Genomic DNA, 27,422 nt, shown 5'->3' on the forward strand with positions numbered 1-27,422 from the left:
TGAATATTGTAACAGAGATAAAAAGAACAGGAAGTGGGATCTTTAGAAAAGGGTAGGAGTAAATTACATAGAAAAAATGGAACCTGTGGGCACAATACATGCAGAAAATCCTTTGGAGAAGGAATAGGTTCATAGGTTCATACTAGGCTATCTGCCCGAGGGCATTTACAAGCCTAGCCCATAGTTTTGTGGCTTACGCCACCCCTTTAGTTTGGAGAAACTATGCCCATTATTTTGCTGTGCCTCTGTCGAGCAGTGACACTGAGGTAACCCCTGGGGTGCATCTGCGATCTCCCATCCATTGGTCAAGATTCCTCTTGAACAAGGCCAGCGAGGTGCTCTGCCTCACATAAACCGGGATTTTGTTCCACAGCATAGGGAGTCTTTGGGTGATGAATCTATCCCTCCAGCACGTCCTATTAATAACCGTGTCGAGGTTTAAGTCTCCCGCCCTTGTGGCTCTCAGGGACCTAGATTTTTTGAGATGAAGCATGTTCATCAAGTCTGGGTTCGACATGGCCTTGTATGTCAGGCACAGGTCACCTCTGAGCAAGCGATAAGCAACTGAATATAACTGGAGTTTTTTTAGTTGGGCAGCATAAGACAGATTTTTGAGACCCTTTATCCTTTTGGTGAGGAACTTTTTTGGCCTCTCCAGCTGCTGCAAGTGTCGGGTCAGATACATTCCGAATGGGGCATTGTACTCAATCATTGGTCTGATGAGTGATGAGTATAGGGAGACTATGACCTCCCTTGATCTAGATGTGAATCCCTTCATGTTAAGGTGGGCAATGTAGAAGGTCTTCCTAACTACTTTAGCAATATGAGTGTCGAATGAAAGGCTACTGTCAACCTGGGTTCCCAGGTCCCTGATAACTTCTTCTGTGATCAGGGGATTGCCACCTATATGGTAGCTAGGGGTAACCTTGTTTTTCCCGAAGGGTATGACTATGCATTTCTTGGCATTTAACTTTAAGCCATGGCTCTAGCACCAGTTATCCGTTTCTGTGAGACCCTTCTGAAGGATATCTGTGTCAGATGTGTTTTCGACTACGGCGCCCAGTTTGCAGTCATCTGCAAACTTTGTCAGCCATAACCCTCCTGTGTTTGCTTGTACTTCAGAAAAGTAGATGCCAAACAAGAGTGGGCCCAGGACTGAGCCCTGTGGGACACCACTTGTGACAGGCTTTGAGTCTGACATGGCGCCAGCAACTCTGACCCTGTGGGTTCTGTCACTCAGCCAGTTTGCAACCCATCTTTTAATGTATGGGTTTACATTTAAGTTGATGAGTTTTTCAATGATACCCGAGTGGGGTATTGTATCGAAAGCCTTCGCCAGGTCTAGGTAGGCTGTATGGACTGCCTTTCCCTCGTCAATGGCCTTGGTGACTGTTTCGAAGAAGTCAACCAAGTTTAAAAGGCATGATCTGCCTTTGACAAAGCCAAACTGGGTTGGATCCAAAGTCTGCAAATTCCCTATGTCTTTATTTATGAGATCCATTATGATCCTCTCCATGGCTTTACAGATAAGGCTTGTCAAGCTAATGGGACGGTAATTTCCAGGGTCGGTGGAGGCACCGCCTTTGTGGAGTGGGACCACAGTCGCTGTGCGCCACTCCCTGGGTACGTATCCGGAGGTGAGACTAAGATTAAACAGCTGTCCTAACTGTGGGTTTAATTCCTCGTTGAGTTCATGGAGCACACAGCCGGGGACACCATCAGGTCCCATGGATGCTGTGTTCTTTGCCTTGGAGAGAGCAGTTCTCACCTGGGCATTATAGATGTTTGGGGGGGCTACAATCATTTGGTATAGATATCTCTCCTTTGGTTTAAGAGAAGGTATGAATTACATCATTTATGTAATGTTACTTAGATTATATTTATTTATTTGACATTTGTTAACCGAGTTAGTCTGGCTGGGCAGGGTGCCCTTTTTCTGCAGAGACCCGAGGAGAAAAGCTCCAGGTTACATAAAATGTAGCCATACAGTGAAAATAGAAAAGAAAAAAAAAAAACAGGACTTGTGGCAAATGAAAGTTCTGTCATTACATAGTAGTAAAAATCAAATAGTAATGGTAAGTACATCAGATAATATTTGAAGCATGCAAATAGAGATATCGGAATAAATCACATGTTGGACATTTGTATTATACAATATTGTAACAGCAAAAGAACAAAAATACAGTTATGTGAAGGTATAGCATTGAGGCACGCTTATGAATTCAGTCATTGTTTGGTTGAAGGATAGTTAAGAATTCAGTCACTGTCTAGCTGAAGGATGGACTGGGGGACAGGAGGTGCAGGAGAGAGTGGGTATCAGAAAGAAAATACTGGGGACAGTGAAGAGGTTGAGGCAATAAGATGAGGAGATGGTACAAAACGTACTAAAGGAAAGAGAGTTTAGTTAAAGGGAAGAAAGAGGATGAGGGGGAAAGGAGAGCATAGCGGTGGGGACATTCAGGGAGTCATTACAGGAGCAGATCTGGGAGTTTAGTAGAAATTCCTTTAAAGCTCTTTTGAAACTAGATGGGCTGCTAAGGGAGCGTATTGTTCCAGGCAGAGGGGACTGAGTGACTATATAGTAATTTGCCAATGGATTTGTTAGGTTTTGAGGTATAAAGCAAGAGTTGGTCAGAGCTATGTAGGTCACAATTAGGAATATAGGGTGAGATAAGGTTTGCCAGAGATGGGCAGGCAAGGGGTCGGTGAATAAGCGAGTGTGCCAGGTGGAACTGTGAGAGGATGAGTAGATGCTGATATTCCAGCAAGTGTAGTTTTTTTTTTAAGGAAAGACAGTGGTGAGACCTATAGGGGAGACTACTGGCAAATCTGGTTATTTTGTTATAAGTGAGTTCAGGTTTGTTGGAAAGATTCTTTTGGAGGTGAGTAAAGATAGAGGAGGCATATAGTAAGGTGGGGAGAAGGTAAGCTTGAGCTAATGACAATTTAGATTCAGGAGTTAAGAATTTTTTGTTCCTATACAGAATACCACGTTTTTGGTATGTCTTTTTAATACAGTTGTTGACATGGATATCAAATTTGAATTCATCATCTATGTAAACCCAAGGAGTTTAGTGTGGGATTCGACTTTGATAAAAGTGTTGTTAAGAGAGGAGACCGAGAATGAGGGTTTGAGGCATTGGAGAGGTCTAGGAAGGAAAAGTAGTAGTTTAGTTTTGTTGGGGTTAAGGAGCAGTTGACTAGAAGTGAGCCATTTTTCAAAAGAGTGCAGAGATTCCTGAATGATGGTTAATAGGTGAAGTAGATTATCAGATGTAGAAATGATAGTTGACTCGTCAGCATATTGTGTGAGAGTGGAGTGGGGATAGGACTAAAAAGGTTATTGGCAAAGATATTGACTAGGTGGGGCCCCAGGATGGATCCTTGGGGAACCCTGGTGTGAATGGAGAGGAAAGGGGAGGTAATCAGATAGCCTTTTGACAGATTGTAGACGTTCAGATAGGTAACTAGAGAACCAGCTGAGAAAAGAGTTTCTGAGGTTAAGGTGAGTTAGTCTGGAGAGAAGGAGATTGTGGGATACAGTGTCAAAGGCCTTAGAGAGGTCAAGGAATAGACAAGAGACTAGCTTGTTATTATCATGGGAGTTAGCAATCGAATGAGTAAAGTACAGAAGTGCAGTGGTAGTGCTGTGATGTAATGTCAGATTCCAATATAGTGTATATTATCTCTGTGTAGATTTCTGTATTACAGCTCAACATGATAATCTTGATTGTTTGGTAATTTTGCACATTGTTAGTTTAACACTGATGGTTCATCATGTTATATATACTTTATTAGGATTACTGCAACTTGATATTCCTAGTACCTGTTCTTATATTTTTCTGTGATGTTTCTTTCTTGTATTAAAATAAGAAAAAATGCAATAAAAATATATTAAAAAAAAAATGAGACATACATAAACCAAGCATTCACATGTAACAACTTGTCTCTGTGAATATACACTGATGGCTTATCAGATGCTAGTATAGTAAGTATCAACCGAAATTTGCAGAAGTTACAAAAAAAATGCAGCACACACTCTTAAATGTCTTTGACATCTCGAAAGCACAAGTTCAGACTCACCAGTTCTCCAAAGTGTTTCATGGCATAATCTAACACCCCTGATGCCGCTTCTGGTTGTTGCAGTTTGTTGTTGATGCTGTAGATTAAACAGAATTGACAAGCCATGTTACAGTAGAAACAGTGTACTAATCAAGTGATTATTAAAAAAAAATTTGGCTTCAGTTTATCTGCATATCACTGTGTGTGTGTTTGAGTAGCTGCACATAGCAAAAGTGTAAACTGTCAACCAACATGCCTTCTTACAAACAGCAGCACAGAAAACTCATCTAAAGAAAGCTGCAAAAGTTGACATACTTCTGTTAGAATGTATCTGAAAAGGTTCAAATACAGACATGTCCACTGAGTGAAAAAAAACTCAGTGTGAATTACGAACTACTCTAAAATGATACACTTTGCCATGGAAAGACCTAATCTTCGGCAAGTAAAACAAAATGGTATTTAATCATTCTAAACTCCCTGGTTCCTGAGATCCATCCAAACAGATACCTTTTAGGTTAAAATACTGTAAATTTCTTTCCCATTCAGTTTTATTCCTCTTTTTTTTCTCTGCTGTCTGCAACCTATCAGCCCTTCTGTAACCCCACCAGACAACTGATTCCTCTATTGAGAGAAGTCAGAAGTGGAAGACTGTTTTTCCACATACCAAACTCCATGCCTGTGACAAGCTTAATCATTTTATCAACAAAAGTGGCTGGTGTATATGTAATTTTATTCATGTGCAGACCCCTGCTACAGAGCAAACATGCAATTTGGTGGATCTGTGTGTGCCCACAATCCTACATGTTAACAGTATTAGCGCCATTCTTCAGTGTAAGTCAGGTATGAAACAGACTGGGCTATCTTCCTTCTACCAGGTTAGAACCCACAGCTGCTGCTTAGTTAAAACTGTCTCTGGCCTGACCCTTCTGTTCCATAGTCATATAAACTACAGTAAGGGTTTATCCCTCTGCACCAGGGCACTGGCCTTTCCACTTCATTCTACGGAAAAGGACAGAAAGATGGGAACTGGGTTTGTGGCTTAAAGCAATTGGAATCATAAACTTTACATGAAAGAACATGGAGGAAGTATTAAGAGACAAAGCTAGTCCATATTTGTGTGAAAAACATGAAAGCTTCAGAATATATATAACACCTATCATGAAAAACTGTCCTCCAAAAAAGGAATTTCAAATTAAATGAAACTGCACACTTAAAAAGGGTCTCAAGTAGGACTTCTTGTATAGCATTCACCATTTAAGTAACACTGAAATAGATCTTCCACATGCGCAATGGTAAAATATAGTAAAAATCCAGTATTTGTATGGAAATATTCAGTTTGTTATTAATGGTTTATGACTGCCCTGGTTGTCTAATCAGGAGAGGAAAAGCAAGAAAACAGAAGTTAATCAAAGTTAAAGTAAACTTTACTGTTGATTAGATATATATTAGCAGTGCAACCTGAATGAAATTATGTTGCTTTGGTCCCAGTGTAAGACATAACAATGAACACAGTTTGAATGACAGTAAGACTAATGCACATACAGAAATAATTAAAATATTAACAACACAATAAATTACCACAATTGGACAGGAAGACATTAGACAATATTATACTAGTAGGTATTGCAAGACTATAACTTCACATTGTGATTGCTTAGAACACTGCACATCATCAGCTGTAGTATAACATACACTGATATTCATATTGCACATGTATGGACTGGTGGCTCACTCCTGACTACTGCATATTCAGGAAATAATACCATAAGAGATCAGGCTAACTGTTCCAGTTACTGAAGTAATATGCCAGACTGATTACTATAGCTGATACTTCATAGCAAGTGGCATATTGATCTAATTATTCACTGTCATGTGTGGCATTCAAGTTCATCAGCCTTATGGATAGAAGAAAGAAACTCTTGTTCAGTCTAGATGTTTTGCAGTGTAAGCTGCGATACTGCCTGCACAAGGAAAGGTTGAAGTACATGCCATGGGCAGGGTAAGTGAGATCACCGATTATCTTCCTAGCCCTTCCCGCACACCGGGTCTCATGCAGATCATCCATGGATGGGGGCAAGGAACCAACAACTTTTTCCCCCTGTCCTCACTACCCTCAGGAAAGCCTTGCGGTCAGATGCTTTGCAGTTACCATACCAAACTATTATGTTATTTGAGAGGCTGCTCTCAACAGTCCCCCTGTAGAAGGCTTTGGGGATGGACTGAGAAGGTTTGCCTTCCTCAGTTTCCATAGGAAGTGCAGACGTTGTTATGCCTTCTTCACTGTGTGGCTAATATGAGTCAACCAAGGTAGGTCATCTGAGATGTGCACCCCCAGGAACTTAGTGTTTTTGACTCTTTCCATTGACAACCCCTCAATTTGCAGAGGTTGATGCATCTCCCGAGTCCTCCTGAAGTCCACTATTAATTCTTTTGTCTTGCTTACATTTAAGGCCAGATTGTTGCTGTCACACCAGCCTATCAGATGATCTACTTCATCCCTGTAGGCTGTTACCTCACCATTTCTGACAAGACCTACAACAGTGATCTCATCCATGAACTTTATGATTTTGTTGGACGCATGCTTGGTCATGCAGTCGTGCGTCAACAAGGTGAACAGCAGAGAACTCAGGATGCAGCCCTGAGGGACACCTGTACTCAATGTAATACTGATTGAACTGTTATTTCCCACATATACTTTTGGGGTTTGTTGATGAGAAAGTCCAGTATCCAGTTACACAGGGGGGTGTTATGCCAAGCTGGATCAGCTTTGATATCGGATTCTGGGGGATGACAGTGTTAAAGGTGGAACTAAAATCGATGAACAACATTCTGACATAGCAATTCTTGTTGTCTCGATGTGCCAAAGATTTATGAAGTGCTACAGCTAATGCATCAGCTGTGCAGCGGTTAGCTCTATAAGCAAATGGTAAAGTATCCAGTGTTGCAGGTAGGCTTGAAGAGATATGGTTCTTGATCAACTGCTCAAAACACTTCATTACTGTTGATGTAAGAGCAACTGGCCGGTAATCATTTAGGCTGGTCGGTTGGGATTTTTTTAGGTAAGGGAATGACTGTAGTATTTTTAGAAGCAATTTGGTACAATGGCTAGTTGCAGGGATGTGTTGAATATATTTGTTAGTACACTGGACAGTTGGGTAGCACAGTCTTAAAACACTTCCCATAATAATATCAGGACCAGCTGCTTTTCTTGGGTTTACTCCCCCCTCAGGGTCTTCAGAGCATCAGATGTTCTTATACACAGCCACACAAACCGATCACTGTTGCTGAATAAAGAAAGGAAGGTGCTGGTGTTAATTTTGTGTTCTTATACACAGCACCTCCTCACCCTGTTTGACAGGGAGATTATTTGGTACAGTAATAGGCTGGAAAAGAATCTGACATTGGGATCAGTGCAAAATGTGGTAAAGAGGCATAAAGAAATCAAGGTTACTAGGCTAACGGCCCTAGAGCCCTTACAGGTCTAGCCATATTTATCCAGAATTGTCCCAATTGTCAGTGGTTATGTTAGTGAAGTTCTAAGCCTACGCCTTTTGACAGAATCAAATTATGTCCTCACTTTTCAAACAAATGTTCATATCTCCGGAACCATAAGGGTTATGAAAGAAGTATGAATGGCAAACTCTTCAACAAACTATTTTTACAGTGGTAGTATTCTTTAGGTTCTGGGTCTGAAACTGAATTTTATAAGTCACAGTAAACATAGTAACTATTCCTTTTGTAATATTTTTTTAACCACTTAAAATATCTCAGCAACCACTTAGGTTACACACACATTATCAGCAACATTTTATTCATCTAGCTGAAAGCTTTCATATGAGGCTAAGGATTGGTTGTTGAGATATTTAGAAAATGTGAAAATTATAGTTATATAAATTAATATCATAAATACAACAGTTAATATCTATTTACCTGCACTAGACAGAGGTCAAATATTAATGCAGTTGAGTTTGCCATTGTGTAAGCTATACAATGAAATAGCTCCTCCATGCAAACAATGGTAAAACAGTAAAAAGCCAGTATCTATATAGAAATATTCAATTTAACTATAATTAATGTTTTTTGACTGCCCTAGTTATCTAATCAGAAGAGGAGAATCAAAAAAACAGAAGTTAATAATCTGGAAGAAGGAAATCTGTCACTTCACCACTTGCCCTCTCTGGTGCTATGCAAGGTGCCCTGAAAGCATAGCTTCTACAGAAGCAAGTTGTCTAGGAGAAGCAGCAACTGCTGATGTGAGGAGTAAGAGGGAAGACGGACAACTTGGTGTCCACCCCATCCTCCCACATATCCACAGGAGTAAATGTGTGAAGGAGGGATGAAATTTATACTGTAAGAGTGATCCTACTTAAACATATACTATCATGGCTGAGACACTGAAAGATCCAATTCATCCGTTGCTTCCAACTAACTATAAGTACCTGTTTTTGCTCTTATAATGCACTTTTAATTTGTATTTGCATTCTACTGTCTGTGAATTGTCTGAACTGTTTTTGCCACATTTTAATATATACTGTACTAGCTTAGCTGTAGCATAGCCCAGTTCCAGATTTGCTACTTTTGGGTCTGTTTTGTAAATTCTGAGCATCAGATTCAACCCATCCTTGATGATGAAGGCCGTTCTGCACCCTTGTGGGAGGAGAGTGCTGTCTGGGTCCCATCTAACCGGAGGTGATTAGACTAGAGCTGAAAGAGAGTGTGCTTATTGGGTAGTTTGAGTTAAAAGGGTTATTTCTCATTTTATTTAAGCCCCAGGTTTGTGCTTGTTTGCTTGTAGCGCAGCATTGTGCACCGCCGCATAACGATGGTTACCACCAGTAGTTACAGACACAAATGTATTGCTTGTTAAATTTTCCCTTAGCACTTTGCTTGTGGTCCTGCTCTATTGTCAGGTGGAACACTAAACCTAGTCTCAGAGGTACCAACCCACCTCTCACCCACTAGCCATGCCTAAGTGTGACCTCTTTTTCTGACTATATCAATTTACCTAACACTATGGATGGACACTTTCCCACAATTTCTCCAGCCAGCTTGGTCAAAATGGGCATCCTGAGGCAGTGTAGCAACTGCCTCATGTTCACAAACAACCCTCTACTCCTAGTCTGCACAAACTCAACATGTGAGTTATGCAACTATATTAAGAACCTTGAATCCATGCTCTCTCACACACCAGTAAGTACATATGAGAATGAGCAGATTGGTCAGCATGCACTCATCACCTCCTACTCCACCCAAACACATATCACACATACCTACATATGCGGAGGTCCTCACCAGAAACATACTTGAACACACATGCAACCACACTACATGTAATACTTCCTCTACAGAACACAATACACATAACAGCTCATGCACCAGTGCCCTTAAGGCAAAACACAAAATCAAACATATTAGTCATAGGTGAGTCCATCGTGAGACACACACATGTTCCTCTCACCAGGCTGGATAAGGAAAAAGTCACGGTCAGCTGTCTGTCAGGTGCTAGGGTCCACCATATCACACATACATTCAAGTTTTCTTAACGGGAGGTACTGTTATGGCTCCGTCATAGTCCATGTTGGTGTGAATGACATGAGACGTACCTAGCTAGACAATATGAAGACAGACATGACTGAGCTCTTGGATTATGTGTCTCAGGCAGGAATGCCCCTGTCCTTAAGCAGCATTTTACCTTCACCTAGGATGATGCCTCACTACAAACAGAGAATGAATAACATCAGTCATTGGCTTACTTCTGGTTTCATTCTAAGGGGATCCAGTATCTGTCAGCCTGGGATGACATGATCGACAGACCTTGATGCTTTGCCAGAGATGGCCTTCATCTGTCACCCCTGGGATTTCAGTTACTGGCTTAACACACAAATCGACCACAGATTATTCCATCAAGACATGTAACTCAAACTGAAAACAAAAAAATGACCAAGTAGAAATGCTCAGTTTATTCATAGTAATAAAGTTTTCGGGATGACCCTTCTTCAGTATTCAAAACACATTTTAAAACAACCTCTTTTATATTATCTAATCAGAAGAGGAGAAGCAAGAAAACAGAAGTTAATAATTACTCAAAGCAAGTCAACCCTGACCCCCCCTCCAAGAGCAGCAACTAAACTAAAAAACTTCTCCAAAGTTGATTATAACCTTTTATGGGATGGTATAAATACCTTCACTGAACACAACCCCAGATGGAACTGGCAACTATGCAGAGTTCTACACCAATGCTTTATACAAACAGCTGTATAACCGTACTGACTCGGCCGTACCTGATACGACCAAAACAAGATCTTCAAGGCAGAGCAAACCTGCCTGGTGGATAACTGCCATTAAAAGTCTTTACAATAAGAGGAAGAAATTGTTGTCTAAGAGTAACAGGGAGTGAGCCCTAAACTGGAAACACATTCTCCTCAGCTTAAACAAGCAAATAAGACTTCTTGTGAAGCCCTCCAAAGCAAAATCCAAATTAGCTTCAACTAAGGACAACCATAACATATTCTTTAGTTACATCCATAAACTAAAAGGAAAGGCCCAGACTTGTGTTGAAGTGGTAGTTAATGATACCACATATATTGGACCTGTGGACATAGCTAACCTGTTGGCCAACAGGTTCTGTAAAAACTTCACTCCCCTGTCCCTGCCACATGTACCCATGACATCGATACCACCTGTCCCCTACCTTGTATCTCTAAAGAGCAGGTCATAAATGCCCTCTCTAAGGCCAAATACACAGCATCTATTGGACCTGATAATATCCCAGGCTATGTCCTACATAGGCTCCAACAAGAATTAGCAACACCATCGGGTACTCTATTCAATCATAGTCTAAGCACCAGCTTCATCCCAGTTGAATGGAAAATGGACACTGTTATTCCCTTGCACAAAGGTGGTGCTTCCACCTGACCTCGGGAACTACAGACCTATTAGCCTGACTAGCCATATCTGCAAGGCCATGAAGTGAATTATCATGGACCTTATCAACAAAGATATAGGTAATATCCAAATACGTGACACTACACAGTTTGGATTTGTCAAAGGGAGATCATGCCTGTTAAACCTGGTGGACTTCGACACAGTCACCAAGGCCCTGGACAAGGGGGAAATCTGTGCATACAGCCTACCTAGACTTAGCCAACTGACTTGCTGCTAGAACCCATATAGTCAAAATAAGGGAATTCACCTCCAAAAGCCGACCTGTAAACAGTGGTGTTCCACAAGGATCAGGCCTGGGACCTCTACTGTTTGGAATCTATTTCTCCAATGTACAAGCAAAAATTAAAGGTCTGTGGCTGACAAAATTTGCTGATAACTGCATAGGATCTCCAAATGATGTCAACATCCTACAAGAGAGTCTTACAGAAACAAATTATCCGTGCCAAAGTCATGGCCTTAAAAACTCAATGCAAAAAAAAAAAAAGTATCATTATCCCTTTCAGTAACAGCGATGTTCCTGATAACTACCACATCACCATGTCTCCACAGTGGTAAGATGGGCATTCTATATTGCTCATAAGTAAGGGCATTGCCAACCAATGAAAATAATACATCAATTAACAAGTTACTTACATCACCATAAATGCATTCCTATGAAAACTGATACTTTTTATAGCTTTTTTCACATAAAATAAAACTTTAAAAAATTTAAAACTGGCTAAGGTTCTTTCCACCCACACAGTGCCTTTTTCAGACAGTGTCTCAAGGACAAAATTCCTGACGTAAAAACTCCATCTAAAAATAACCTCAAGGTTATGCTGCTAAACACTAGGAGTCTCAACATGAAACTGCACTCACTGCAAGCAGTCCTCACCTTGGAAGACGCAGACATTTGTGCAGTCACGGAGACCTGGTTCAAGGCTGTGGAGAGCACCCCAGCCATACTGGGTTACACCTCCTTCCACATGTTGAGACTACAACAAATCTGTTGCAGATTCTAAAGACAACCACAAGGCATTCTATAGTTAAGTCAAAAGTCTACATGGCACTACTCAGAGCTGCTCTGAGTTACAGCACAATGGCAATACATATACAGAAGCAACTGATATTGCCAACATATTGGCCGACAGGTTCAGTGCAAACTTTACCCCTCTTTCACCCCCCTAAAGGGCCTATCACAATACCTGAGGAATGCCAAGTCCCTATTATCACGGCTACACAGGTAAAAAACGCACTGTCCAAAGCCAGGAATACAGCTTCCATGGGACCTGATAATATCCCTGGCTGTGTTCTACATGAATTATAAAGTGAAATGGCATCACACCTGCGTACCCTGTTCAATCACAGTCTCATTTCAGGCTTTGTACCTACCAAATGGCACACTGCTACGGTCATCCCACTCCACAAAGGTGAAGCAACTACAGACACTGGGAACTACCGTCTAATTAGCCTAATGAGTCTGATATGTAAGGCTAGGGAGTGCATCATCATGGACCTTATAAATAAGGATATAGGGAATTTCCAAACTCTGGACCCCATGCAGTTTGGGTTTGTGAAAGGTAGATCATGCCTGCTCAACCTGATAAACTTCGAGTGTCACCAGAGATGTTGATGAGGGCAAAGTAGTCCATACAGCCTACCTAGATCTTGCTAAGGCCTTCGATACCATCCCTCATTCAGGAACCACAGACTCACTAAACTAGGTATAAACCCCTATGTCATAAGATGGGTAGCCAATTGGCTCACTGATAGAACCCACACTGTGAAAGTAGCAGACTCCAAATCTGACTACCGGACCAGTTACAAGTGGTGTCCCGCAGGGATCGGTCCTAGGTCGTCTCCCGTTTGGCATCTACTTCTCTGAAGTTCAAGCCAACACAAAGGGACTCTGGTTGACCATGTTCGCAGATGATTGCAAACTGGGAGCCATTACTGATTCTCCAACTGATGTAGACATTCTACAAAACCTGGTTTAAGGCTCCAGAGAGCACCCCAGCACTACCAGGCTACAACTCATACCATATATTTCGGCCACAAAACCTGGACCAAAATACAAAAGGCGGGGGAGTACCATATTCATCAAGGATACCCACACCTCCAGGTTAGTGGCACAGCACGATGCTTCAGAGATCATCCATGTGCAACTAACAAGGGGAAAAACTGCTACTCAAATTATAGCTTGCTACAGATCACCCACCATGTCCCAGGACCCCCACTCCACATTGCTGGAAACACTGGGACACATAAAGGTCCTACCAAACACCCAGATATTGGGTGATTTCAATTACCCAAACATTAACTGGGAGAACTACTTAAGTACAAACTTCCTTGCTCAACATTCCTTAGAATTTATAAACTCAAACACCCTGGATCAACTGGTCAACACCCCCACCAGAGGTGACAACATACTGGACCTGGTCATCACCAACATGGGCAACTGGTGTTCCACACCGGATGTCAACCCCTCGTTGGTTAGATCTGATCATAAACTAATCACTATGGATATCCACATTCCGCCACCACCCACGGTCAAAGAAACCACCGTGAAAAACTTTTCAAAAGCAAACTTCACATTACTTAAGACCGACGTGGGAAGTTTCAAAGCCCCCATGCTAAAGGATAACGCTGTCCAAGCTGCAAAATCCTTTACTAATGCACTCTAAGGGCACCTACAAGAATGCATGGATCGTGCTATCCCAAACAAAACCAAGACTCACTCCTCCAAGAAAAGGAAACCAGTCTGGTGGACCCCTGCCATAAACAAGCTATACAATAGGAGGAGGAAATTAGTACAGAAAAGAGTAAAATCCCAAGAAGGTTAGACATCCCTGATCAGTATCAGCAAGAAACTACATTCCCTCATAAAATCATCCAAGGCTAGCTTCGAAAGAAAAATTGCCATGGACTCCAAAGATAACCACAAGGCATTCTTTAGCTGATGTCCCTCTCACCAGGTTGAATAAGGAGAAAATTACAGTCAGCTGCCTGTCGGGTGCCAGGATCCGCCACATAACGCATGCACTCAAGTCACTCCACAACAAGTACAAATATGACTCTGTCATTGTCCATGTTGGAGTGAATGACTTGAGACGTACCTCCCTGGACTACATGAAAAGAGACATGGAAGAGCTCTCGGATCATGTGGCCCAGGCAGGTATGACCCTAGCCCTGAGTAGCATCCTGCCTTCGCCCAGAATGATACCACAATATAAGGATAAAATGATTGACTTCAACAATTAGCTAAGCTTATGGTGTCATTCAAAGGGGATCCAGTATCTGTCTGCCTGAGACGACATGATTGACAGACCACGATGCTTTGCCAGAGATGGTCTGCACCTGTCGCCCCTGGGATTCAGGTTACTGGCTAAGGGCTCTTGCCACCCCTATAGTTCATTTTTTAGGCAAACTTCAAAGGACAAAACCACCACCGTAACAGGTACAAGCATGCAAAATCTGAAGGTAATGCTACTCAATGCTAGAAGTCTAAACCTCAAAATGCGCTCTCTCGAGGCACTCCTAAAAATGGAGAACATCGATATCTGTGCAGTAACTGAGACCTGGTTCAAGGCTCCAGTGAGCACCCCTGCAATACCAGGCCACAACTCTTACCACACTTTTTGGCCACCAAACCAGGACCGAAACACTAAAGGTGGAGGAGTGTCAATATTCACCAAGGATATTCACACCACCAGGCTAGTTGGCCAACACAATGTGTCTGAAATTCTCCAAGTGCAACTAACACCAGGTAAGACTGCAGCCCAAATTGTAGCTTGCTACAGATCCCCCACCATACCCCAAGATTCTCACTACACCTTTCTAAACATACTGGAAAATATTAAGATAGAACCAAACACCCTAATACTGGGTGATTTTAACTACCCTGCCATTAACTGGGAAAACTACTCATGTCCCAACACCTTTGCGCAACGGTTCTTGGAATTCATAAATTCCAACGCCCTGGATCAACTAATCCATAGTCCCACCAGGGGCTCCAATATCCTAGATCTGGTCATTACCAACATGGGAAATCAATGCTCCATACCTATGGTCACCTCCTCGTTAGTCAGGTCTGACCATAAGCTAATCACCCTTAACATCCACATCCCACCCCCACCCCCCAGTAAAGAAACCACCATAAAAAACTTCTCCAAAGCCAACTTCATGCTACTCAAGTCAGAAGTGACAAACTTCATGACACCCATGCAGACGGGAACTGAAAGTTCAACTGCTGAATCCTACACTAAGGCACTGTACGAGCATATCCACTCATGCATGAATCGTGCCATCCCAAATAGAACCAAAATGCTGTCATCCAAAAAAAAGGAATCCAATCTGGTGGTCCCCTGCCATAAACAAACTTTACAACAAAAGGAAGAAACTTTTGCAGAAAAGAGGAAAATCCCAGGATGCAAAAAACTCCCTTACTAGCCTCAGTAAGAAACTGAGATGCCTCATAAAATCCTTCAAAGCTAGTTACGAAAATAAAATTGCCAAAGATTCCAAAGACAACCACAAAGCATTCTATAACTATGTCAAGAATCTAAATGGCAATGCTCAGATCTGCTCAGAGCTAAAACAGAATGGCATTAAATATACTGATCCGAAGGATATTGCCAAAATCCTGGCAGATCGATTCAGTGCCAACTTCACCCCCCTCTCACCCCCTAAATGGCCCATCTCAATACCGGAAGATTGCCAAATTCCAGTAATAACGGCCACACAGGTACAAAATGCACTCTCTAAAGCCAAGAATACAGCATCCATGGGACCAGATGACATCCCTGGCTGTGTACTACATGAACTACAATATGAACTGGCACCTCACCTAAGTGTCATGTTTAATCATAGCCTCACCTCAGGTTTCATGCCCACTGAGTGGCGCAGAGCTACAGTTATCCCAATTCACAAGGGGGGATCCACCTTGGATCCCGGAAACTACCGTCCCATCAGTCTGACAAGCCTTATCTGCAAGGCCATGGAGCGTATTATCATGGAACTTATAAACAAAGACATTGGCAACCTTCAAACACTGGACCCCACCCAGTTTGGGTTTGTGAAGGGCCGATCTGGTCTCCTGAACCTGACTGACTTCTTTGAATCAGTCTCCAGAGCCATGGACAAGGGTAAGGTGGTCCACACAGCCTATCTAGACCTTGCCAAAGCCTTTGACACCATCCCCCACTCTGGAATCATAGATAAACTTACTAGTTTGGGCATTAATCCCTATGTCACCCAATGGGTTGCTAAATGGCTTACTGATAGAACCCACACTGTAAAAGTAGCCGACTCCAAATCCAGCTCCAGACAAGTGACAAGTGGAGTACCTCAGGGTTCAGTCCTGGGGCCGCTCTTGTTTGGCATCTACTTCTCTGAAGTACAGGTCAACACTAAGGGACTCTGGCTAACAAAGTTTGCAGATGACTGCAAACTGGGAGCCATTATTGAATCCCCAAATGATGTGGATACTCTACAAAAGGGCCTTACAGAACAGATGCTTGGTGCCAGAGCCATGGGCTCATGCTCAATGTCAAGAAATGTATAGTTATCCCCTTTGGGAAAAAACATGTATCCATGAATTACCATATAGGTGGCAGTACACTAAACACAGAAAGTGTGATAAGAGACTTAGGGACACAGGTGGACAGTGGTCTCACCTTCGATAACCACATCGCCACAACAGTCAGGAAATCCTTCTATGTGGCACACCTCATCACGAAGGGCTTTTCATCCAGAAAAAAGGAGGTCATTGTCCCACTGTACTCATCCCTCATTAGACCCATTATAGAATACAACACTATTGGTATGTACCTCTCAAGACATCTGCAACAAGTGGAAAGGCCACAGAAATACCTCACTAAAAGAATCACAGGCCTAAAGCAGATGCCCTACGCTGACCGCCTTAAAAAACTCCAGCTATACTCTGTCGCATATCATCTACTCAGAGGCGATCTCTGCTTAACATACAAGGCCATGTTAAACCCAGAGCTGTTGGACATGCTACACTTAAAGAAATCCCAATCCCTCAGAGCTACACGCTCCAGGGATCTAAACCTTGTCATCACAATAAACAAAACATGCTGGAGGGATAGGTTCCTGACCCAGAGACTCCCCAGACTCTGGAATAGACTCCCCATACATGTCAAGCAGAGTGCCTCTTTGGTCCTCTTCAAAAGGAACCTTGACGATTGGATGGGAGAAAGGAAATTCACCCTGGGGATCACATTAGTCGCCCTGCCAGACAGGGGTCCAGGGAAGTAAATAGTGTGGGAAGAAATAGCCAGGGAATTGTTATGGCTAGGCTTGTATAGGCCCTAGGGCTGATAGCCTAGTACCGACTTATGAACCAATATGTGGTTCAAAGGACATCTAAAGGGAAACGCAAGGAGTACATCCAACAGCTTCTAAATGAAGAAAACCCCAGAGTAGCTACATGTTCTCAAACAAACTATGAAAAAAGAGGAAGAAGAACCCAAACTAGAAGTAGTAATAACAGAACAAAGGAAAAGGAAATCAGCAGGTTCAGATGAAGTCACAGCAGACATGATCAAGATGTTGGATGAGTTATGAGAGAAATGACCTCAGCGGGTATTCAACTTTGGTTTAATTTCATGTCTTTTTGTTTTCTAATACCATGCTGGGAATGGATCCCATTCCAAAGTCGGGGTAAAAAAAGAGTTCATGAATATAGTATTGTTTCCGTCTTTGATGTTAGCCAAGAGTGCTTTTCTCAGCTCTGACAATGTTCCCAGGAGTGCCTCCTCCTGTAATTCATATGGGGTTACACATGTATTGGTAGCATATCAAAATGTAAATTATGTTTTTTTTTTATTAGACTCATAGCTCCTACAACTATTGGAACTGCCTGGGTATTTTTCTTCCACATTGTTCTTGTTTCAGCCTGCAAATCCCGATATTTTATGACTTTGACTCATTCTGTATGTAAGCTACTGTAATCACTTGGGTATAACCACTTCAATGATCAATGCTACTTCCGTCTTTTTCATGAACTACTACATCTGGTTTCCTCACATCTTATTCTTTGAACTCTTGGTAATGGGTAATCCCATGTGATATGCACTTCATCAGTCTCTATAATGTTTTGAAGTTCACATTTCCAATGCATCTCAGCTGCTTCTACATTGTAGTGTTTGCACAATCCCCAATACGACAGTCTTACCACATTACTGTGCATTTCAGAATATAAGCCCTCTGCCTTGACTGTATAACACCCAGCAACAAGATGTGAGATTTTTTCCAGTTCTTGTTTTTCAGAACCTGTATTTAGCTGTTTCGAACATCTTTTCAATGGATCTAGTAAACCACCATGAATTTAGTCTACTGTCCTGAGCCACCATTATCAACCTTTTATCTTTTTCTTTCATTTTACCTCTCTTTATCCATTCCTGAGTTAAATATTGATCATCATGCAATTATTCCAGGAGATCTCTGTACTTGAGACTACATTTATGGAGTTCCACATTTTCCCCTTTCATCTGATCCTCCTCGTTATATCCATGCTTTTGTCTTAGCAAATTCAGTTGCTGTCTGATATTTGTCTACTTCTGATTTGATTTCCATTCCTGCTTGACAACGATATGGTTCTGCAAAACTAAGCAAAGATGTAATTTTAGACAGCACATGTTTACAACTTTTTCTATGTCTGGATCTGATAAGGTCAGCAGACCTGTATGCAGTCCAACTACTGCAGATCTATACATGTAACCTATTTCAAGGACACCATACCTCCTTCGGAGTGAGGAATATATAATGTTGGTATATACTGCTTTTTATATACCATTTGATAAGCACAAAGCATTTTTCTTGTTTTCATGTCTAATTAATCCAGTAAGTTTGGGGGCAGTCAATCATCCCAAAACTGTAAGTTTAAAGTTTACTTTTTAAAGAAAATGCAACACATTATAACATTATTAGCTTACAAAGGTATTTGGAGCTGAATATTACTCCGAAGGGCTTAAGACCTTTCAAAAATCCTTCTACGCCCTTTGATGAAAAAAATGTAGAAGATGTACAGTTTGCAAAAAGATGGGCGATGGCAGCACATCGCTGTACAACAGAATGGGTGGCCATCCTAGTCGAAAGAGATTTGTTAAAACAAAAACTGATTAAAAATGACATTGCAAAGCTGTGCTCTAGTTTATGCACTTCTTTGACGGTCCCTAGATTTGAGGGCGTGTTAAAAGATCTTAATGAGAAAGTACTGAGTAAAACTGAAACTTTGATTGATAGAAAAATACACAAATTGCAGAGAGATCTGAGGGATTATGCAAATGAGACTGCTTTTACCAATAAAAACCATCTGAAAACCATGGGCGGGTTTTCTGGTAAAAGAATGGTAAAGAAAAAACATGGTGTCTCGTTTGCTTCATCTGAAGCAACAGAAGCTTCAGGAGAATGGTCGGATGAAAATGCAGACTTTCCTTTACTCCCTCCAGCTCAAAAAAGTGAATATATGTATGAACATTTTTATAACAGACCCAATACAAGTGAGAGAGGTCAGAAAAGGGGACAAGCAGATACGACGTGGGGCAGGCAACAACAGAATCAACAGGGGAAAAGGAAAATATGGTACTAACTTTCTTAAGACTAATGGTGTTAATGACTGGTTAGATGAACAGTATGTTTTTAATTTAACTGGCAGTTCTTTTTCAGATACTGAAATAACAGTATTAAATTGTGGCATTAAATTTATTCCTACTGTTGTTTCTAATACGCATACATTTAAAATAGATGTTTTTAAGCTAGTAAGAAAGTTGCATCTTTTGTGCTTTTTTTCAAAGTCAAACAACAAAAATGTACAAGTAACTAATTCCTTTGATATGGATGATTCTTTGAATGAGACAAATTCTATGGAATTTTTTTCTTGTGATTCTTTTTTTGAGAATGATGAAACTGTGAATGCTTACTGTCTATTACCGACAAATGGGATTAGCATAAAAAGTAACTATATACCTCCTTTTACTAATGAGGCAGTGAAATGTTTTTCCAGCATAGTGAATTATTCTATGCAGGATATTTTTTTTAAAAAAGGAAAAAGTGTCTTATAATCTAACTAAAAATGAATGGGAGGCTTTAACGAAGATGAGATGTAGAAAAGATATTATATTTAAGCCCTCAGATAAAGGTAATAAGTTAGTTATAATGACAGTAGAACAGTATTATAAGATGTGTATGGATAATTTAAATAATGAGGAAGTATATAGAATTGCTATATGGAAGGAATATGACACAGCCTTGTCAGCATATAATGAACTAATAAATAGGGGGTATAGACTTGGCTATTTTACCAAAAAAGACATAGAGGAAATTTTCCATAGAAAATTGTACTATGGCTAAATTTTGCTGTCTTCCTAAACCACATAAAGATAGATATAATCCCCCGGGTCGTCCTATAGTGTCTGCTTGCAACTATTTTCTTCATAATATAGGAATTGTGTTGCATGAATTACTTTTACCAAAGGTTGTGCAGTTGTCTTCCTATATTAGAGACACCTTTGACTTTCTGGAGAAAATTAATAAAATTCAGTGGAATGAAAATAGGTACTGGATAGTAGTAGATGTTAAAAATTTGTATACTAATATTACACATGAATTAGGGGTGGAAGCTCTTAAATTTCATTTGGGTGAAACTCCACTTACTTATTATACAGTTGATTTAATACTGTTTTGTCTTAAAAATAATTTTTTTGAATTTAATGAAATTCTTTATCAACAAATTAAAGGCACAGCGATGGGAGCAGTTTTCGCTCCAGTATATGCAAATCTATTTATGAGTTATTTTGAAACCAAATTTCTATATAGAATGTGCTTTTTCAGAAGTCATGTAATAGAATATTATCGTTACATAGATGATTTAATCTTTCTATGTGAAGGGGGTAGTTTAGATGTACATAATTTTATTCATGACCTAGACTGTAATTATTTTGGTATAAAGTTTGATGGAGCTCAGTGGGGAGATAAAGTTACATTTCTGGATGTAAATTTGCATGTTACAGGTAATAAGGTAGTAACATCAGTGCATCATAAATTTGAAGGTGTGAATAATTTTATTAATGGGACTAGTTGCCATCCTCCACACTTAATATCAGCACTTCCCTATAATGAATTATTGCGAATCTCAAGATTAACTAGTGATGAACAACAAAAAGAATTAGAAATTGAGTTGACTTGTCAGAAATTTATCAAAAGAGGTTATAGAGTAGAAAGTGTAGAACAAGCTAAAAATAATTTGAATTTTAATAATCAGACTCATAAACAAGTAAAATATAGGGCTAAATCAGATAAAAATGTGTATAACCAACAAGTGGATAAAATGTTTTTTGTTACAACATATGGAACATATACAGAGAAATTAGTAGAAATTGTTATGTTTTATTGGACACATTTGTTACAAGATCCATGCTTGGGTGAATTGTTACCTCAAAACCTATGGTGTCTTATAGACGTGGAAAAAGTATTAAAGATATGCTAGTTCATGCTTATTTTATTTTTTCTGCTGCCAGTTTAACTAAATGTATTTCTGATTATGGTTTTAAAGCATGTGGTCATTGTAGTATATGTAACCAAACAGTAAATTCTTTTGACTGTATAAATGGAAAGAAATTTAATGTGAATGGTAATTTTAGTTGTAACACAGAGGGTATTGTTTATGTACTCAAATGTGAATGCAATTTATTTTACATAGGTGAATCAAAAAGGAGTTTTTTGAGTTAGGTTCTTAGAACATCTGAGAAATATTAAAAATGAAAAGGTAGAAAGCCCTTTAGGCTTTCATTTAAAAAAAAATATTATAACAGTGATGGTAAGAATTTAAGAGGCACAATTTTGGAAAAAGTACATTGTGTGAAAGGTATGTGCTTGAAGAATAAACTACAATGGAAAGAAGCACTGTTTATTTTAAAATTTGGCACTCTACACCCTAAGGGGTTAAATAGAGAGCTTGATTGGAAATGGCTGTTGTAATTAAGTGTTTTTTAATTGTTTTATTAGAATATTTTTTTACTATATAAAGGAATGAGAAATGGGTTTTGTTATACTCTGTTAAAAGGCTTATGCCGAGGCGCTGGAGAACATCAATTGTTGGTACTATAAAATAAATTCTTTGGATATACTGGCTGAGTCGTTTCTTAGACACTGGAAAGAAGCTACAGATAAGGAAAACGTCCAAGTGGGTTTTCCTAGATCCAGAGAAAGCATATAACAAGGTCCCAAGAAAGCCAAATTGGGTAGTCCTGCAAGGGTCTATATTACGAGATCGAAACCTTAGGTAGTCAAATACCTAAAGGTCGATCTCTAAATATCGAAATGTAAAAATCGCAAATGGCCATTTCTACAAAGGGAAACAATGCTGTTGGCCAAACTAAAAAAAAAGTTTTAAACAGAAATCAAGTGGGGGGCTTTTCCCCTCACCCCCCCCAATGTGGTGGGCTGTGCCCCCCACCCCACCCCAACTAAATATACCAACTCTGAGATTGCTCTACATTGTAAAAAAGACAAAATCCACCTAACGGCCAAACAACTTGTTTCCCTGTGTGGAAACAGCCATTCGCGATTTTTACATTTCGATATTTAGTGACAGACCTTTAAGTATTCGACTACCTAAGGTTTCAATCTCATGATATAGACCCATCCTGCAATGGTTTAAAGTCCCAAAAACATTGGTAGAATTAATGAAGCCTATGTACAAAGACCAGGTGATACAAGTAGGATTGCTAATGGGAGTATGCAAGCATCAGTGTTCATCTCTGAACCCACTGCTGTTCATATTGGTGATGGACTACACAAGCAGACAGACTAACAAAGCTGCTGTATGCAGACCATACGTTTCTACAAGTAGGAACTTCAGCAAATGATAGGGGAATAAAAATGCAGCACTGAGGGCACATGGGTACATGGCTGCACAAAAGTGGGAAATCAGAAGAAGCTGAAAATTGAGACACAAGAGAAAACAGTGGAACAGGTTAATAGTAGGTAGTTCAGGAGACAAGACACATGACTGAGGAGGTCAAAGATAGACTCAGACTCTCAAAAGGGAACCCCTACACAAAGGTAGTGATGTTTTTGATCTCACTAGGATTGTAAATCATTCTGGTACTTATTATTTCCTCCCCACACCACTATTATGTGCCCTAAACTGTATTATGCATCTTAACACCTCTGTACTATCTTATGTGACATTAGAAAGGTAATTTCTCCAAACCCACTACTTCCAAATAGAAAGACAAGCAATCTAAAGGAATTATCTGAGTGAAAAGTGGTAAAAGAACAGATGGGGTACATACAAATGTAGTGGGCACACACTGTGTGGATATATTGTGACTGGAAATAATTTAATAATTCTATTACAAGCAAATGGTATCTTAATAATTTTGTAACATGTGAGACAGACTGTCAGGTTTACCTGACTAAATGCAAGAGAGGTAGTTTTATGTAGGTAAAATGGAGCACAGTTTTAAAGTCAAAAAAAGAACATACTTCAGATATAAAGAAGAAAGCTCAGACAAAATACTTTAACACCATAGCAAACATGCAGATCATTACGAAGAATTCAAATTTCAGATTTTACAGATACCTCAATTTTCCAAGAGAGAGACAGAGTTAAAAAATTAACTGTTATGTGCAGAATTATACTGGCAATTATACCTATACTGAACCACGACCTAATGACACTCTATGTAAAACCACACCTCAAAAAGAAGATATAAAAATGTTTTAGTCCAAGTTTTAATTTTTGTCATGTGCAAAGCAAAAATGCCTATCTATATAATACTGGAAGAAAAAGGCTGCAGATAACAGATACTGAGATTTTTGTAGGGTTTCAGTCTTGATTTTAAATGCAATAGTCACGTGAATAAGTTTGTCTAAACTGATGGCTTCTCCATATGACTTCTGATGCCTAAAGAAAGACATGTATTACTTTTAAAATTGCCAATTATTTTATGTGCAGAGTAAAATTGCTTATTTATGTGTATTTGGATACAAAAGGGTTTGAAAATAACAGATTGTAATATTTGTGTTAGGATTGCATGACTTACTGCCTATTAGCCAGGTTGGTGCACTGGTCTGAAGGGCCTTTTTAGGCAAACAAAAACAACATGAAGTAGGTATGGTAATGAATGGTCATGTCATTTAAGTTTCTGTTTAATCTGTTACTACAGCTGACTCTTGATGCCTGAAGGAGGAGCTATCTTCACATCTCAGAACCTCTTAGGGCAAATTATGAGAGGATAATTCCTAGTTCTTCCTAATTTTAGCTCTTCAAAAAGATCTGGATAATAGTGTTTTGCCATTTAAGCATCTTAGCTATAAAATAAAAAAAATGAGGGGGGGACAAACAACAATATGCAATGAAAACAGTAAAAGCAACAAACAGATTCTGATCAAATAAAAAGTAGTAGTAAATCCTCCAGAGTCCTCGATCTTGTTTTCAGTAATTTTATTTTCAGTTCTGGATGGATAAGTGCTGCTGAGTGAGTTAACAATGTGAAAATCTGCTACTTATAACACATTTTTTCAGAGGGAAAGGGGTGGAGTTCCACATGTGGTCTTCTCAGACTGGTCCATGAGGGGGACAGGAGATCAGGTGGTGTCACTTACGGTGAATGTGGTTTCATAGTGGGCTGATCTGGTGTATTAATGAAGTAACAACCAAAAGGAAAACATCAAGATGTAATTATTGATTACAGCATACATGCAAAACACCCTCATCTATTCTTCAGTATGGTAAATACAGACAGATGTTTTTCAACCCTCTTTCATATCAGGGGTACACTTTGTAAAGGTTAAATTTGTTTAGTTCATGTTGGTTGTGAAGGGGAGTACAGATGGATTCTATGGAATTTTTGACGAATGCTTCATCAGATCCATCCTGTATCTGAATCTTCTCATGGAGTGTCAGATAATGGTATACACATTATACAGGGTGTATAGAAGAAACAGGAGAAAACTGCTTAAAATAACTGCATAAAAACATGTTGTCAAGGAAACATCCAGACAGAAGATAATGCTCTGCTTTTACAAGAGTGTTTATGATGCTCATAGAAAGAAATTACCAATTCCACAATAAACATTCTACTTAACCACTCTTTTCTACCTTGAATAGCCAGAGCAGAGCTCCATGCCAAGCTAAAACCTGCTAATTCATTTATTAAATTAATTGATTAATTAATGAAGGGATAAAGATTATGGGGAATACTTGTCATAAAAACATTAGTGCGCTTCAAATGTCCTTGTTCAAAAACTCCAGATATGTGGACCCTATGTAGAAACAGATTTATGGTTTCCGTGCCCATACTGGGTTTTCAGCCAGTATACCACTGATTCTTTATGTTACAAATGCCATGGGTAATGTTTTATTTTTTGCCCACACTGAAACATTTGAAGTCAATACTGTTGCTCATTACTGGGCAGTAGTTGCATTCAAAGCGTCCACATCTGTATGCCCCGTTTTGTAAACAGTCATCTTCAGTCTTTCTGATTTTCAAGAAGCTCCTGATACTTTGTGCTTTTTTTAAGTGTGAATAAAGGGTGTGCTGGCAGTATGCTGCTCAGTTGTCTATTCTCAGTGACAATTACAATTGTTAATTATAGTCAGCCTGATTTCCATGTAGTCCTGGGTGAATATTAGGGCCATTTGGATTCTAGGAGGTTGCATGTCCTATTCCTGAATTACATGTGGAGCCTATCTGCTGGTACCAGGAGGCCAGGGTCATCAGTCATCTTGAAGTCCTTTACAGATTGTAGAGTCGTTAAGAGCAGCCTGTTGCAGTAGCATCTAGCTAGAAAGTCCATTTCTAGTTCAGTCGTATTATTGGAGAAATCTTGGTGGCTTTTGGATGTTCTTGTTACTCTCATCTCCTGGAATTTTATGATGTTTCTTTGGGTGACTATGGGGTGCATGCTGGTGTGATGGAGAAGAAGGTTAACTCTTATGGGTTTCCTGAATAGGTTGTTGCTTAACTTGCTGATGGAGGGATCCTTAAAAACTGTGAAGTCCAGAAAATGAACCTTATCGTTGATGTGCTAGACTGCGAACATCAAAAACAATGTGGAGTTGTTAATGTGTTTGACAAAAATCTTGGAGATATGAACTGTCTCCTTCCTGGACGATAAAGATGTTATCTAGGCCACTTAGACAGCAGCTGATCAATGCAGAGACTAGGGAGTTGGTACAACTTCTTAGTACAAGAAATGTGGACAACCCAAAAATAATGGGGAGAAAAAGGCCCAAAATCAGGTAAATATTTTAATTACTGCTCATACAAACTTACAACACTGCTACAAACGGATCAAAAATATGATAGAAAAATGTGGGCATTTGAGAGGTATGGTTGTATTCTGTCTAAAAGCAAGAGGTAACAACATGTTTTGAGTTAAATTTTTGTTTAATGAAAAGTTTTTTTTTTTTTTACATTTTGTAAGTTTTATAGTTTGTTTAGCATTCCTGCAGTTTTGTACCACGGTACAATCAACTACTAATTTAGAATATATACTTAGATTTTACAGAATTTAAGAAGAGGATAGCATTTGTTAGCCAGCTCTGTAAAGATGAGGGCTACTTGAAAATGGTTTTGAGCAGATGCTTTGTAGTTTATGAGCTAAAGACAGGCAAATAATCTGCATGTTGACAAACACTGGTTCTGTGACAGAAATAATCTATTTTATTCATAATGAATAAGAGGTCAAGCACATTGTCAAATGGAAATAATCAGCGAAAGAGTGTCTAGTAGCCAGCATAGAGGATTAAGGTTATGAACTGTAAATAAGCTACCTTCTGTGGTACATATTTTGATTCCTTCAGCCAGAGCAATAGCCAAGTGTTTTAGTGCTCTGTGTACAGTTCCCCAACCTACTGCCCCAATCAACTACAAAGTCGAGGAATAAAAAAATTAAAAAAAAGTTCCTCAGCTTATTACAGCTAAATACCACACATGGAGCGCTGCAGCACTTCAGCCCTGACCATAAATGCAGTATTGGCATCCACATACCAGTACCGCAGTACACCCCACAGGGACAGCTTAAGTACCTTAGTCCTGACCAATGCAGTATCAACAGATACTGCACTATCCCTGATTAGCATCTGTCGAATGCATATCCTGACAACTTGTGCCTGAGGTGGCTGCCCTTTCGCCTTGACCTAGTTATGCTTCTGCCCTTAACCTTTATTTACCTACTGTGTGACCTTAAGCAAACCATTTAACCAGACAGTGCTTTGGGGTAAATGACAATCTGGCTAAGTTTCTTGATGACCTCCTGGATTGCATCATCAGTAATTACATATGAACTTCATACTGTACTTATAGGTTCATAGGTAGGTACTAGGCTATCAGCCCAAGGGCCTATGTAAGTCTAGCCAATAAGGTTCCCTGGCTTACGCCACCCAGTAAAGTTATTTACCT

The 27,422-nt window shown here is 39.8% G+C and overlaps 1 protein-coding gene across 2 annotated transcripts in view; it reads right to left on the reverse strand.

Annotated features, from left to right (window-relative positions):
- The window catches only part of MTOR (mechanistic target of rapamycin kinase), a 4,577,509-nt gene that overhangs the window by 2,091,971 nt on the left and 2,458,116 nt on the right, over positions 1-27,422 (reverse strand). For both annotated transcript variants that reach the window (XM_044063218.1, XM_044063219.1), the window contains exon 29: positions 4,084-4,159. In XM_044063218.1, the coding sequence (XP_043919153.1) occupies positions 4,084-4,159 (76 nt within the window). The remainder of the gene's footprint in view (positions 1-4,083; positions 4,160-27,422) is intronic.

The sequence above is a fragment of the Protopterus annectens genome, chromosome 2.part1, assembly GCF_019279795.1.
Source record: "Protopterus annectens isolate FY-2018-M chromosome 2.part1, PAN1.0, whole genome shotgun sequence".
Taxonomy (NCBI): domain Eukaryota; kingdom Metazoa; phylum Chordata; order Ceratodontiformes; family Protopteridae; genus Protopterus; species Protopterus annectens.